At 39.6% G+C, this 17656-nt stretch overlaps 1 protein-coding gene across 1 annotated transcript; it reads right to left on the minus strand.

The window, feature by feature from the left end:
* Window positions 1-8143: 8143 nt before the first annotated feature.
* LOC139745412 (low-density lipoprotein receptor-like) lies at window positions 8144-10261 on the minus strand. Its single transcript, XM_071655803.1, has one exon. It carries the CDS (start codon window positions 10259-10261, stop codon window positions 8144-8146), a length of 2118 nt encoding a protein of 705 aa, XP_071511904.1.
* Window positions 10262-17656: the final 7395 nt, after the last annotated feature.

Consider the following 17656-nt stretch of genomic DNA (forward strand, 5'->3'; position numbering starts at 1 on the left):
GCTGCCACTGCACACAATCCTATATGCACATATATGCATGCACGTACTTCAGTGGGGTCGGGCTAACTACACATGCAATGCATAATACGCGTCCCTTTTTCCTCTGTGCGATATTTTGCCAACAGAGGGCGCAAAATTTTTGATTGCGATAATCCAAAGAGATTTTTCTCCTCTCCACCAGAAAACTGGGGAAAAGCTCTTTTTGCGATAATCATGAAACCAAAGATGAGTGTTCTCTAGTCTGGGAGAAAAGCTCTTTGCATGAAACTGAGCACAGTGACCGCTAGATTGAGCTGTAGGGCTACATTTCTACTACATTTTTTTTTTTTTTTTAAGATTAGGCCCTACTACTCATGACTATCAGCTTTTCTTTTGTTGCTATGTTCTTCCAAATCATTTTCATTGCTATGACAACAACATAGATCTGGATCTGGATCTGGATCTGGATGTGCACGCTGCTGGATTGCTTTTCAACGAAAAGAACTGCAAGGAAAAAAAGCCAAACAAGACACAAATTAATATGTAAACCACACAAGTCTAGTCATCTTTCTTCATTTCTAACAGTATCATATTTTGGAGCGATGCTCAGCCGAGGACATGAATAATGAATGCTTTAGGATTAGGGTTATGAGTTAACTCAGGTAAGGATTTTTGGTTTAAGGTCGGTTGGGTTAGAGCAGCTAGGGTAACGTTAATCTGGGTGTCCTAGGGTAATAAATTGAATAAACCCTTACCCAAATACTAAAGCATAATCCTCGGCTGAGCATCGCTCCAACATAGATTGTCACATACTTTTACATGGCCGGCGGAACCGGGGGGGGGGGGGGAGGGTGGCTCTGCCCCCCCCCCCCCCACGTTTTTGCACCATACAAAGGAATACATACGGTGTCACCACTTTACCCCCCCCCCCCCCCATTTTTTACCCCGGAAGTGCGTAATTGGAACAAGATGTTTTGCCTTTGAATAGAGACTTTGAAGTGTGAAGTGGAACATTATTTTGTGGAAGGAGAAAGACTGATGAGCTGAAGACTTTTTTTTTTCTTTTTTTTTTTTTTTTTTTTTTGCTTGTCGGTTGAAGAAACCAGGAAGTGGCACCAAAAGTTGCGCAGGCCCTTTTTTTTTTTTTTTTTTTTTTTTTTTTTTTTGCTTGTTACCTCATGAAACCCGGAAGTGCCCCCAACACTTTTGAAAACGCTCCGCCGGCCCTGTTTTAAAAGGCATGTTAACGTTGTGATTTTGGTATAGCATAAAATTTGATTGGAGGTGATGCTCATCCGAGGATAATCATGCTCTAGGGTTAGGATCAGGTAACTCACTTTATGACCCTATACAGGACACCGAAATCAACGGAGATTACCCAGTCTAGCCCTAACCCTAACCCTAATCCTAATCCGTGTAAACTTTAACCCTATATAGTCCTAAAACGTGAATTATTACCCATATCATCGGCTCACCATCGCTCCAATTATACGCTTTACCCACTGAAAGGTGCATGGTTCTGTGCGATATACTACTATACTATTATTTCTACTACTACTATCTCTACACTACTACTACTACTACTACTACTACTACTACTATACTAATACTACTATACTGCTACTACTACTACCACTACTATATACCAAGTATACTACTACAACTATATAATACTGCTACTACTATACTATACTACTACTACTACCATACTACTTCTACTACTACTACTACTACTACTACTACTACTACCACTCACTACTACTAAGGTACTACTACTACTACTTACTACTACTACTTTACTATTATCTATTATTACTACTGCGCGTTCTAAATTTGGTAAAACCTATGAACATCCATCCAATGGATGTACAGTTGCATGGTCGTAAAATGTATACGATCTCTTTTGCCCGTCATGACCCGGAATCAGAGAATTTGCGCCCTCTCAAGGTTTGTCCCATTGGTAGAAGTGAATATCGCATCAAGGGAAAAATCAACGATGGACAGAACTCTAATTGGTAAAGGCCGTGTCACACCAGCCTTGCGTGCGACTTGCAAAGAACAATTTTGACTACCCGGAGGAGGTCCCCGTAGATCCGCACATGACAGTACCTAGCATGTATCTCAAAAGTAGTCGCCCGGAGGTGCGCACGCATATTTTTTTTTACCCGCAACCGTGTTTAGGCCCTGTCACACCTTTCCGGGCAAGCTACTCGGGCTTGTTACGTGTAGGGATTTCCTAGCATACCGGACATTCCTGAGGGCGGAAAAGGATTTGCGCGAGTCAGCGCATGTGTCTTACTTGCTGGACGCGTTATACTTGCGAGTATACTGTGTGACCTTTGTACCAGTCGCGTGGGGGCTGACAACTTATATAGTGAAGGAATTCCTCTGATGGAATGGCTGAAATCTCACAGAATTTCATTATCTTGGCTGCATACGGGACTGCGAAGTACCTGCGTGGGAATTGCTTGAGAAGTACTGCCGCTAAGGGTCTTCTACTGGCGTTCTGCGTGGACCTCTACGGGCATTCCCGCGACTCACCCGGAAAAAGTTTTGGTCATGCTCAAAACTTGGCTGCGGTTAAATCGGACTTGTGTGAGCACCTCCGGGCAACTACGCGCAAGATACTGTCAGGTGCGGACCAACTGCGGAGAGCTCCTAGGAGTAAATTTGTTTCCCCGCTAGTCAAGCCGCAGAAGTTCCCCCGTACGGTATGACAAGGCATGAATGAAAATTGCAAACATTCCTGTTCGCCCGCTGAAAATCTTCTACGTGCTGGAACCTACCTCCTCGCCACAAGCCCGCGTTATGGTGTGACACGGCCTTAACGTTCGAATGCCAATTGGAATCTCTTTTTTTTTTTTGGTGGTGGTGGTCATTTTCATCCATTTATCATGCTCAAACATTTAGGACAATGCAGAGCTGAATTCGGCCTCTTTCGTGGTAAAACACAGCAACATCATAATGATGATGATAAAAATAATAATAATATCAATGATCATAATACGAAGAAGGAGAAGTTGAATGATGACTGACGATGATGATGATAATGATGATGATAATAATAATGATAATAATGATAATAATGATAATGAAAATAATGATAATAATGATAATAATAATAATAATAATAATAATAATAATGATAGTAAAGTAAAAATTATAATGGCAATTATCGACTGAATTCGGCCGTTCTTGAGGAATGTTCACTCTGAAGCACATAATACTCAGTAATTCATTGACCAGACCAGGAAGCTCTTCGTGGTTTAAAGGGCATGAGTCCACCCCACGTCCGTCAAGTGCATGTGGATTGAGTGAATGCAGCAATATTACTGATTGTACCACAACAGTGAAATTTGGGGAAAATCAGACGATCTTTTCAAAAGTTATGAATTTTTAAAATATCTGTGCAGTCGCTGCTAGACGAGAAGACCGCTATAGTGTATGATGTCACATACATAGGACGATAAGGAAAATAGAAAGATAATTTCACAAAATTTAGTTTTTTGAAGAAAGTGAAGAGTTTGTTTGCAAAAACCGATAAGTCCATTTTTGAAGATTTTGAAATACGGTCTCTGTCATAAAGTATTATAGTATCTTATTATTCTCTTTATTTTTCTTGACCTTTAATCGCAAATATCTCCATTTGGCATACGCATGGACTTATCGGTTTTTGCGAACAAAACTCTTCAAGTGCACATATCCTCGACTTGTCACTGACGTATGTTAAGGGTATATGAACATTCCCACTTCCTTTTGAAAGAGGCAAGTGAAGTGTGTTATCTTATATACCAGAAAAGTGGAAATAGGGTGCCTAATCTCATTGAATTTTCTTTTTTAGTTTCTTTATCATCCCACACATATGACATCACAAACTGTTAGTATATAGGCTTCTCATCCAGCAGTCACCGAACAGAAACTTTAAAGAATCCTAACTTTTGAACGGATCGTCCGATTTTCCTCGAACTCTCACAAATGTGTTCTAGTAATAACACTTCATTCACTCAATCCATATCTCTATGAAGACGAACTTGTCCTTTAATGCACCCCGGGTTTTGCCGGGGCAGCGAATTATTCAGGCCGCTGATGAATCCCAACACCCCCAGGTCGCGACATTTTGACCTGCACATCATGTAGGCCTACATGCTGTTTATGCGATTGCTTGGATTTTCACGTCAGCATGTATTATGGTAAAAACATCATTACCCTGGTGCTTCAGAATTGTGGTTGGATCTAAATAGTATTATATATATATATATATATATATATATATATATATATATTAATATATTATTATATATATTATGTATTATTTTGTACATATAGATAGATATAGATGTATAGATAACATGAATAGATAAATTATTGGTATAATATTATGATTAAAGTATAATACGCATATAGTATGATTATATGATTGAATTGAAGAATGAATTAATGATATATAATTATGTAATAGATAATAGATGATTGAAGGAGGAAGGTTGGATGTCATGATAAAATCCGTGACATGTATAGGTCAATATTGACGCCTTTCCAAGCCTGGGGGAGTCATTAAAAAACCAAAACAAAACAAAACTTTGTTGTAATTTTATAATGTTGTAAATCAAGGAAATCAAGGAATTGAAGAGTTTGTTCGCAAAAACCGATAAGTCCATATTTGCCAAATGGAAATATTTGCGATTAAAGGTGAAGAAAGATAAAGAGAATAATAAGAAAGTTTTTGCTTCTTTTGACTATAACTTCAAAAGTGTACCTTTATATGTACTGACCAATTATCATCTAAAAGGTATTATTTTGTACTTTATGACAGAGACCGTATACTTCAAAATCTTCAAAATGGACTTATCGGTTTTTGCAAACAAACTCCTCAAGTGTATATTTCTTATTGTAATGATTATTATTCTAATTAAATTGTTTATATCATCAGTATTTACTTTTTATTTGTTTCCACTTCCATATTGTTGAATATTCGGCCCCCTACACCTTCTTCAGGAGTCTTGACAATACTCCTGAAGAAGGTGTAGGACGCCGAGAATTTGAGTCGAATACACTCATGCTTTATTGGCTAAAAATGCAGTACCTATTTGTCTCTTCATTTTTTTTTTCGTGGAGCTTATAAATAAAATCTCAACATGTTTGCATGATTATATCATATATATATATATATATTATATATATATATATATATATATATATATATATATATATATATAATATGATATGATATAATATATACATGGTCTCATATATATATGAATATAAGAACGACCCAAGTCCAATTTTTGGCCAAATTTAGTTTGACATGTGGGAAATTGTAGCTTATGCATGGACTCATCTTGTGTGTAAATGATAAATCCTAATTACCCCCGGAAGTGCCTGAAATGAATGAGTTAAAGGATTTGGGTCATTCTTACATTCATATGATAGCGCCCTCTCTCTTCCTTCTCCCATCTCTATAGCAGAATATCATGTATATGAATCAAAGAACGACCCAAGTCCACCACACAAAATGGCCTCTCCACAATTAATGTAAATGTTAATTGTCATAATAATATATGTTCTAATTTGTATATACAACGTTACCTTCCCATCACAGTTAAATAGAATATTATTGGACAAATAAAAAAGATATGAAGTTTTTTTTAGTTTACTCGAAATGATCTTCCATGGACTTGGGTCGTTCTTATATTCATACACTCATATATATATATAATATTATATATAACATACATAGTCTCAAGTAAACTATACACAGCATAAGTTTTTGAAAATTAATGGTTTTATAAATCATAAAAAGCGCTACATTTGCTTAGTGCAAGAGTTGTGACTCTCTCACGCACGCCCGGTCGGGACCTCCACATTTTGTCTACATTATACTGTAGGGACACAATGTTTGGCTCTGTTAGTCTTACTAGAAGGGACGGGATGATTACACATACCGTTGCTCAAGACAATTGCAAATCGAACTCTGGTCATTTGGACCGGGAGACAGATGCCCTTTCGACCGAGCAAAATTTCTGCCCCGTTTTCTGACGATTTAAGAAGCAATGATAACCTTCTGATATTCATGTAACACATTGAAGATTGATAAAACCTTCCCATCATAGCAAGTTATTAGGCATGCATGCAAGTGAGCAGATTAATTGAAGACCTGAACATAAAAACGACCAAAGTCCAATTTTTGGCCAAATTCAGTTTGACATGGGAAATTGTAGCTCATGCATGGACTCATCTTGTGTACAAATGATAAAGCCCAATTACCCCCGGAAGTGCCTCAAATGAATGAGTTAAATCTTATATGAATGTAAAAATGAAGGACTTCGGTTATTCTTACATTCATATTATAGCGCCCTCTCTCGTCCTTCTCTCATCTCTATAGCAGAATATCATGTACAGTGTATATGATTCAAAAAACGACCCAAGTCCATATGATTCAAAGAACGACCCAAGTCCATCACACAAAATGGCCTCTCCTCAATTAATGTAAATGTTAATTGCCATAATGTTCTAATTTGTATATACAATGTTGCCTTCCCATCACAGTTAGATAGAATATTATTGGACAAATGAAAAAGATATGAAGTCTTTTAAAATTTACTCGAAATGGTCTTCCATGGACTTGGATCGTTCTTATATTCAGATACTCAATTGTGATATTAGAATAGTGCACAACTTTGTTTTCAGACATGTATTAACCTCACATACTACGTCGATCACTATTATTATCAATATGGCCTACAAGTTTTAATTCCCGTCCTATACACTGATGAATATCGTTTTATCATATGGGAGAAACAAATACAATGTAGAATGAATAGAGACATTTAAATGTGTTTTGTAGTATGTTCTGGAGTATTTGCCTTTTATTGTGGAAACAAAAACATTAACTTTATTTTCAGTAAATGAATTGTGTCTCTTAAACAGGCCCCTGTTGATGTTGCTATCACGTTATCCGTTTCCAAGCCTTTGCAGGACAAGACAGTCCATCACAAAACAACACAATTCTGCATTCTACTACTGTACTTGTGGACACGTTATATTTCCCTCTTTTAACAACCTATACTCATCATGTTTTGAAAAGGTAGGTTTTGAGGATGACAAAGAAAGAACGACATTCAACAAGCTCCATTACATTCTGATTTTGGGCATTACTTTTATCAAAGTATGTTACAAGTATATATATATATATATATATATATATATATGTATATATATGTAAAATCCGGGAAAACAAACAATCAGAATTTGCCTCTTCTTTTAAAAAGAAACAAAAACCTCGACAAAACCCCCTAACAAAGAACTCTGAACTAAAAAAAAAGACAACAATAAAACAGTTTGAATTACATTCTAAAAAGTTATATTAACGAGGACACTTTCTATCTAATACAACAATTTTTAGTTACATTTTAAATGATTAGTGAGTTTGCCTTATACAGGCATTTATGCAGAAAAAAAAGCGTTTTGAAATATTGTAAATCAAACATTCTGTCAATCTGAAATGACATTAAAATACGGGTCCGGTGTGAGAGAATTATATCACAACCAAATATACATAAGGGTAAAAGACCCTGATGCTTCATTGAATAATTAATTCATCTTATTGATTTATCTTTTTATTCATTCATTCATTAAACAATTCATTCATTCATTCTTTCATTGCTGTTACAGAGTGCAGGGGGCAAAGCCGGTGAAGCGGTAATTCCCGATCGCCCCAGACCTGCCAGTCAATCAATACGAGTACGATGATATATCAGAAAAAAAAGGTTACTCAAACCTTTGACAAACCTTTAAAAATAGAAAATAACCCGAATGGTTAAGACTCGGGTGACATTTCAAGCATTCCTTGAAATATTAAAAGAACATCTTATCTTACACGAGAAAGTTGGAAAATCGTTAGATGAAATCAGATACATTCAAAGATAAAAGGTAGGCTACGCGAAACGGTTGAGCCTATACACATCTTATCGTTAAGTATGAAAATGTTGTGGTTCGTTTGTGGCATATAATCACCAAGCATAATGGATAATAATTGCCTAAAGGTAATATGAGGTAGCGTCATCTCTACAACACGCAAAACCACGTACAAGGTAATGGAAAGTTATTCATCTATCGAAAGAGAGAAGGACGTTGGACCCCGCTGGGTTGATCAATGCGCCTAGACTTAAACTATATTGGGAGTTAAGCCTTTATGAGCAGTGTCCCCTTCGCAGGTGTGACCATCCGCACTGAGCGTCACGTTCTCCCGGCACAGACAGGAATACGACGACATACCGTCCACCCTTGGAGCTGCCACGCAGAGATGGGAGCACATCGCGTTATCATGGGAACAGGGGGCCGCATCATCGTTGTCGGGTTGACGGAGCGGGTGGAGGATTGCGAGGCCCATGGGGCCGTTGATTTCAGTGATGACTGCGGTCTGGTTCGAGCCGGTGAACTTGTCTGCACGCTGCACACTGTATGTAGACCAGTCTGTCCAATAGATGAAATCCTCAAACACTGTTATGTCGAACGGATGACTGACTCGATCCTCTCCACTTAGGATGACACGTCGCTTGCCACCTTCGAAATTTGCCATGTTGATACTTCTCGTGTAGGCGTCAACCCAGTATAGCAGCTCTAGGGGATGGTCAATAACAAGACCATTCGGCCAGTCGATGTCCCTTGAGACAATAATGCGCCGGCCCTTACCATTCGTACCCGCGCGCTCAATTCTTGGATGTTCCCCCCAGTCAGTCCAGAAAATCAGTCCTGATTCGGGGTCGACTGAAATGGCCCGAGGATTGTCCATCAAATCCGTCTTGAACAACGTGGTCTTCTTTGAACCCTCATAGTTACAGACGGAAATTTCATGAAGTCCTATATCTGTCCAGTAGAGGAGGTCATTCACCCAGTCTACTGCTAATCCTTCTACATCCATTCTGACATTCGATGTTACCAAACGCGGTGAGGGCATCTTGTCGGGAACAAATTCTAGTTGGTATATACCACTCGTACCTCCCCAGAAGAGACTCTTTGGCGAGACATCGTAATCCACGACCTTAGCTTGCAGATGAAATTCTGTAATGAAATCGATGTTGAAGTCCGATGCATCAAAGATACGAATGTCTTGGCGGGTGGCCAATATGAGCTGGGGCCTACCAAACTCGGGTTTCGACTTACAGTGACCACGACGATCCATTTGTTGGAAGTCGTAGTTTTTGTCGCATTGGCAATCGTAGGATCCCATCCGATTTTGGCAGATTTGGCTGCAGATGCCGGCAGGTAAGTCGGTACACTCGTCGATATCCACACAACGGCTCCCGTTTACCAACGAATACCCTTCTCGACAGTTGCAGACATGTCCGTACGGACGATCGACGCACACGTGCTCGCACTCGCCATTGTTGACGTCACACTCATTTACATCACACACGCTCTCGACAAGCTCGTCTTCGCTGTTCGGGCAGTTTGCTACACCATCGCAAACTTGAGCCGTGGGAATGCAGTCACCGTTGAGACATGCAAACTGGGTGTGGTCGTCACAATCAGATTGGGTTGGACATTCTGCCTCGTCACTGGCGTCGCCGCAATCCTGAGTCCCATCGCACACCTTCGTAGCAGATATACAGGTTCCACTCGTGCATCTGTATTCGTTCATGGAACACTCATCAGTAGGCCTAGAGGTAGAGGTTTGGCAAATCAACGCTAACTCGTCGGAACCGTCAGAGCAATCGATGTCCCCATCGCACTTCCACGATTTGTGTATGCATTCTCCATTCGAGCACTGGAACTCGGTGTCTAAGCAAGACACACTTTCAGGAATTCCGCAGAGTTCTTCACTCTCGTCAGATCCGTCTGGGCAGTCGCGGTCTCCGTCGCATGTCCATCGAGTCGGGATGCAGGTGCGCCGTTCCCCGCTGCTGCACTGGAAGTAATTCGGACTACAAGTCTGTTCTTCACAGTCTTGCTCATCTGCGGCATTTGGACAGTCACTGTCTCTGTCACAGACCCAGTTTTTGGGGATACACTGCATTCCTTGACCGCAGCTGAACTGTGAGGCCGAACAAGTGACTGCCTCACATCCCATTTCGTCAGACCCATCACTGCAGTCGTTTTGGCCGTCACACCGCCATCTAACTGGGATGCAGCTTACAGCAGCGGAGCCCCCTGCAGAGGTTTCAATGCACCGAAATTCATCCATGTCGCACTCTCCCTGGGCTTCGCTGCAGGCTGAGAGACTCAAAAGCATTGCTGCGATGAAAACGAGATAAATGGGTATCTCCATGTCCAACCCTATCATGCCTATATCCCAAGCGCAGAGGTCAGATGAAGCTAATGTATCTGTAGGTTTAACTTTATCTGTAGGTTTGAGAGGATGAGGGCGACCTTCAACAGAATTTAGAGAAAATAACGCCGTGCCGGTGGCGGAATTAAGCCCTCTCCAGTCATTAACGTACTGCAGCGGTATCACAGTTCGAAGCTGCTTGACGACCGTAACTCTCTTTCCGTACCATCAAGTGCAGAGATTACTCAATCGCCTGGGTAAATGAGGAGGGAGACAAACAAATATGTCATTATTCACATTATTAATGTAATCCTGCGTCGAATTGTTGTTTTTATTTTTTGTAACTAATTGACATGATGTCCTAAAAACGGCGATAATGGTGGCTCATCATGTCGAAATAGGGCAATTTGTCAGTTAGTTGATATTACATAAGTTATTGCCTGGCCATCATTTCATGAAAGTTTTCAACAAAAATCAAAACAAAACAGCCCCGCCAACTTGTCAAGGCTGTTTAGTTTAGTTTTTGTTTTTGTTTATTTGTTCTAGTTCAAGTTCAAGTTTGTTTGTTTGTTTGTTTTTTTTTGTGCAAGAGTTGCCCCAAAGTGGCATCAGAAACTTGCGCTGAAGGCGTTTTCCTCTTTTCTTTTCTTTTTAATGGTTAGTTGATAAAACCCGGAAGAGGGGCCAAAAATCTAACATCTTATCTAACATTATGTTTCACAATAAACTGAACCCCAAGTTCTAGTTTGGTTTGTTTTTGCAAGAATATATTCTTAACGCTCCTAAAAAAGAAAAGAAATCTTCGCGGATGTTAACATATTCATCTCTAAAATCATCAAACGTCTCACATCATAGGGGACCATACTCAAAGTAAATCGACCCCCAAATGCTGTTATTTTTTTTTTTCATATTTAAGTAAAGCTTTGACGTGCCAAGAGGGTTATCTAAGCATTTTAAATAACATAAGGTGTTATGTTTGATAGACAGGGCATGGATGCGGGTTTCTATCCTATCTATTTGTCTACGAACCCGAGAATGGAGCAGATTTTCTTTTTGTTTTTCTTCCTAACTATAGTCCTCTCCGAAGCAAATGACATCACATTTTGTAAACATGTGATTCAATGTCCGCTTAAAGGGACGCATATTTTTTTTTTTTTCATTTGTCTGCACCTGTGATACTGTACGAGCTGAAATTTTCGCGGTGGTTTTATTTTCGCGAATTTCGGGAATCGCCTTTGAAATGCGAAAATAACAACACGCGAAAATAACAACGCGCAAGTACTTACGTTCAGTTAGACCGTCGCAACCGCGAAATTAACAACACGCGAAAATGTCCTCAAGTAGCAATTCGCGAAAATATCTGTACGCGAAAATTTCAGCTCGTACAGTATTGGACTGGAACTGTCAACTCGGCAATACAACATGCTTGTCTCTCTTGATCACATTACATACGGGAGCTGCTCTGCATCATAACATCATGAGGTATGGTATACCACCGCTAACGTGACGACAATCTAAATCTGCGTATTTAATGAATCCATATCATCTCCAGCACATATAACTTGATGATAATCTGCTCACAAAAACTGCCTTCATAATTTCTTTAAAACATTGCTCGACATTGTGTCAATGACATGTTGATTATGTGAGATAATGTTGGTGGTTGTTAGTGTTTAAAGGGAAAATGCGATTTGCAAAACGGAACAGAAAACTTACCTTTGGAGAAGACAGAGTATGTTCAACTTCATTCGCGTTCAAAGCTCGCTTGATCGAATTTAGTCACTCCAGACTTTCCTGCACAATTTCGACAGTGAAAGCCTGCGGTACATGACCACATATCCTGCAATCCTATATCAGCCTGTCCCGTTGTAACACACAGAAGTGAAAGTATTACTGTATATAGCACTCGTTATAAATGCCATGCAGTAACCGGTCATGTGATGTGAAAAAAAAGTGAATATGACCCATCATCAGGATATTGCAACATCCGATGGGTATCAACGCATGCTATTCTTTTTTTTCTTCCTTCCTGTATGGGTTGTATAGGTCCTCATATAGGTTTGTGTGGAAGTCTGTCCCTATAGGCCTATAACTCATTCCAACGAATAATACGAAAGAAGACAGTATATATACATATTTAGGCTAGTGGCGGATCCAGGAATTCCGTAAAAGGGTGGGGGGTGGGACGTCAAATATTTCTGTTGCCTCTTTCGGATTTAATCAGCCGACAAGCAAAATACAAAACAAAACAAAACAAAACAAAAAACCTTCAGCACAACTTTAATTCTGTCTTTAAAAAATAAAGGGTTTTCGTTTATTTTTTTTTAAAGGGAGGAAGTGCCCAACCCCCCCCCCCCCACCCCCACGATCCGCCACTGTAGGCTTATAGATTTATACTCTTAATCGAAGGCTGAGAAAAAAACAAGCATGAATGACAACATCCATTCATCAAGAACTGTATGCTGTCTCATATCCTTTGCTGATAACAAAAGAACACGATTTTCCTGTAAATTGAATTGAATTGAATGCATTTGCATCATTATCAAACCCGACAAAACAGTATCAAATCACCAAGATTACATAGCATTGTCTAAGAAAGGTAAGTACAATGATATATGAACAGGAAATAACACAAGGATTATGATTGAAGGAATAACGGAACCAAAGCCGGAAGACCAACCCATGATAACGGACGTAGCGGTTTGGCTATGGTAGAATGTGTAATTCTTTAACGGTATAATAAGAAACAAGATTCTTGAGACATCGTGCATATAGATTAAGCTATCTTTAAATTTATATTATTAACAAAAAACAAAAAAAAAAGTTGAAGATGTATGCTGCTGTGTGTGCGCGTCTGTAAGGGTGTGTGTATGTGTGTGCCAGTGTGTGTGTGTGTGTGTGTGTGTGTGCGTGTGCGTGTGTGGATATGAAGACTGACAAACAAGGCACATTTCTAAGGAAAGTGCAACAACGATATTACACAAGAAATATTACAACAACAACAACAACAAAAACAACATCATGGACTATATCATCTTGCAGATCGATTGGTTGAAAGTATTCTACGCAGATCTATCAAAATTTAAGCTCCGGCCGTTACGTGTTCGCAGGGGGGGGGGGGGGGGGGAGGGGGAGTGGGAGGTTGTTAGTTTACAACATGGAGAGCGTAATGATTACTCGTATGTGAATCTGCAACTGCCCGCTTTGTCATTAACTTTCTGAAGTCATGAGATAATGTAGGCCTAATTGCTCATGTGGTTGGGCCTTCATTAGGCCTATTATATCATTTTTTAAAAATTTTATTTGTTTAATAATTTTTTTAATAGAATTTATTGATTTCTCGAAGCAACATAATTATCCAGAGGATGGATGAAATACACAGTTATTACTCTAACACCATATAAAGCCATTTCTTTGGTGCAAACAATTTAAACACTCATCTGTGTTCCTTTTTTTCATTTTTTTTTCTTCAAATATTAAAGTAACTCGACTGTGTGATACTAAATGCATTTAATTTGCTGTGCGGTACTTCTGTGTGGAACAGTACCATAGGATCTTCCTGTGGTATTTCGGGACACATACAACAGGAATATCACAGGATATAGTTCCTGTGGTACTGTCCTGTGGTAATGTCTCAAAATAACACAGGACAGTTATTGTGGTAATGTCCTGTGGTACTCTCCTGTGTTACTGTCCTGTGGTACTTCCTGTGGTAATGTCCTGTGGTACTGTCCTGTGGTACGTCCCAAAATACCACAGGACAATTCGTGTGGTACTGTCCTGTGGTACGTCCCAAAACACAGCAGGACAATTCTTGTGGTACTGTCCTGTGGTATGTCCCAAAATACCACAGGACAATTCGTGAGGTACTGTCCTGTGGTACTATCCTGTGGTACTTTCCTGTGGTACTGTCCTGTGGTACTACCCTGTGGTACGTCCCAAATACCACAGGACAATTCGCGTGGTACTGTCCTGTGGTACTGTCCTGTGGTACGTCCCAAAATACTACAGGACAATTCCTGTGGTACTGTCCTGTGGTATGTCCCAAAATACCACAGGACAATTCGTGTGGTACTGTCCTGTGGTACTGCCCTGTGGTACATCCCAACATACCACAGGACAATTCATGCGGTACTGTCCTGTGGTATACGTCCCAAATTACCACAGGAATCCATGTGGTACTGTCCTGTGGTACGTCCCAAATTACCACAGGATAATCCTGTGGTACTGTCCTGTGGTACTTTCCTGTGGTAATGTCCTGTGGTACTGCCCTGTGGTACGTCCCAAATTACCACAGGATAATTCCTGTGGTACTGTCCTGTGGTACTGCCCTGTGGTATACGTTCCAAATTACCACAGGAATTCATGTGATACTGTCCTGTGGTACGTCCCAAAATACCACAGGATAATTCGTGTGGTACTGTCCTGTGGTACTTTCCTGTGGTAATGTCCTGTGGTACGTCCCAAACTACCACAGGATAATTCCTGTGGTACTGTCCTGTGGTACGTCCCAAATTACCACAGGACAATTCCTGTGGTACTGCCCTGTGGTACGTCCCAAAATACCACAGAACAATTCCTGTGGTACTGTCCTCTTACTGTCCTGTGGTATACGTCCCAAATTACCACAGGAATTCATGTGGTACTGTCCTGTGGTACGTCCCAAAATACGACAGGACAATTCGTGTGGTACTGTCCTGTGGTACTTCCTGTAGTACGTCCCAAATTACCACAGGACAATCCCTGTGGTACTGTCCTAGTGGCACTCTTCTGTGGTACCTCCCAAATTACCACACGACAATTCGTGTACTGGTATACTGTCCTGTGGTACTGCCCTGTGGTACTGCCCTGTGGTACTTTCCAGTGGTATTGTCCTGTGGTACTGACCTGTGGAACATCCCAAAATATACCACAGGACAATTCCTGTGGTACTGTCCTGTGGTACGTCCCAAATTACCACACGACAATTCGTGTGGTACTTTCCTGTAGTACTGTCCTGTGGTACTTTCCTATGGTAGGCTACTGTCCTGCGGGTACTGCCCTGTGGTACGTCCCAATATACCACAGGACAATTCATGTGGTACTCTCCTGTGGTATACGTCCCAAAATACCACAGGACAATTCGTGTGGTACTGTCCTGTGGTACTGTCCTGTACTTTCCTTTACCACACATCAGTCCCTTGCCTGTGCTGACATATGCTTGTGTTGTATATGTGTGGTACTGACAAGTACCACAGCGAGTACCACACAAGCCTGTGACACAGTACAACACAGTTCCTGTGGTAACATATATTTGTTTGGTACATTGTGTGGTACCGACCAGTACCACAGGGAGTACCACATGAGCCTGTAATAGAGTACCACACAGTTCCTGTGGTAACATTTTATGTGGTACATTGTGTGGTACTGACAAGTACTACAGGGAGTACCCCGTACAAGCCTGTGGTACAGTACCACACAGTTCCTGTGGTAACATTGCAAGTGTGTGGTACATTGTGTGGTACCGACAAGTACCACAGGGAGTACCACAGGACTTTTTTGTTAGGGTAGCAAAGATACAATAAAGGGTCGTGCGTGGAAGGGTACCCAATAATAGAAACAACTGGCTGTACCCAACCAAATATGGTAATTGGCAGGGACCTACGACAGCAGCTTCGCCTCCGTAGTGCAGATAAGAGTATTATCAATTAGCATAGTTATTCAATTCCATTTCGAAAATAGGACAAAATATCTCTTGGCAGTCCGAAAGCCCGCCCAGGCCCACCCGACATAAATAGCGACATAGCATTTATTTTGGGTTGAAAGCGTGATTGCAAAAAAATCTAAGAGGGGACACGGCGTCCTTCAAAGCGGTTTTACTCGCGTTTCCGTATAACTCTGCCTTTGATTGACACTTTGGTCATGGCCAATCCCCATGCAGCCCGAGTATACAAACAGCACTGTTGTTTGTAACAAATTGGCTTTGCAACCACTTCCGCTGGATGTAACTACGAGTATAATATAGGTTTTCCCGCTCAATTTCATATTTATTTTGTTTCACTCGAATTCATATAGATGCATTCAATTTCAGACGCTATCGCTTAACGATCAATATCGTTCTTTCGAATTTTACATCAAGTCACTGGAATTCATTTCGAGAATTAATTTATGAGCATCAAAATTCATTAAAGGGCAACATTATTTCAATTAAGATGGTTCCAATTTTCTTTTTCCTCATCCGATTTATTTTTAGAGCATTCAAATAAGCGATTTTTTCTTACGACTTCGTTTACGTTTTATACGGTTTGACATTTCTTGCATTAGATTTCAAAATTCGTGCATTCAAATTAAGAAAGTTACCCCAGAGGAGCCAGTTTGGGCATTCAATTTCATTTTGTGGATTTCAATTTAATTTCATATGTTCTTTCATAATTTTTAACAGATTTTGTGGTTTACATTGTTGTGTGTTTCTTTATCTCTGTAAGTACAATGGTGTCTGTCACATGTTTTTGAGAAACAGTCTTGAATATATTGATAAATATAATATGACTTTGTGTGCCATATTTCTCTATAATATGTATTCATGAGTGCGACTTTTTTTCGCATGATTATACATTGATTATATATATATTTATATTCAATTATGTCATAATATATATATTTATATATTTTCTTTTTTTTCAGCAGTTTCTCTTCTGCCGTCTTTTTTTTCAAAGCGATAACATGACGTTAGGCCTATGTCTCGTAATGGATTATAATTATATAGACATAATTGTGTTTTTTGTGTTTAATTTTTAATCTTATAGTTTGTGTGAAAAATGGTCTTTACATCCTTTATTTATTTTCATATGGGACTGACAGTCCAGGGTATACAACATCATGACATATTATCATTATTATGTCTGGAACTATGGAAAGATGCACCTTAAATCTAATGCACTTATTTAAAACATGCTTGCCCTTTCATGAATTTGAATGAATGAACAGACGTCTAGGCAGTAGGCTTGTGAATTTGAATGAACATTTCTTAACCTTAATGCTTTTTATTTGAATATGAATGATTTGTTTGAATTTTCTTGTGAACAAATAATACATTCGAACGAGAGAAAATTACTTTGTAAGCACATTCTTGAAATCGTTTGTTTTTACTTAAATTTTGGGTGACGCATTCGTAGAATTGTTTGCACCGAATACAAAATGAGAATGAAAGAAAAACGAATTTGAAAACTCATTCCTTAAATTGTAAGATTGTTTTCGAACTTTGGATGCTTTATTCAAATTTGTCTTTGCAAGGATAACAAATTCGAAGGAAAGAAAACGAATTTGAATGCTCATTCCTTAAATCGCATGCTCTTAATGCAAATTCGCCTGATCAATTTAAAGAGGCTCTTGCACGAATAACGAATTCGAATGAACGAAAAAGAATTTGAA

This window comes from Diadema antillarum, unplaced genomic scaffold (assembly GCF_040938485.1).
Source record: "Diadema antillarum isolate AM-2024a unplaced genomic scaffold, OU_Dant_1.0 seq00001265_RagTag, whole genome shotgun sequence".
In the NCBI taxonomy this organism is placed as follows: Eukaryota; Metazoa; Echinodermata; class Echinoidea; order Diadematoida; family Diadematidae; genus Diadema; species Diadema antillarum.

Coding starts and splice junctions, on each gene's coding strand:
- LOC139745412 (XM_071655803.1), bottom strand. CDS start 10,261: ATGATAGGGTTGGACATGGAGATACCCATTTATCTCGTTTTCATCGCA.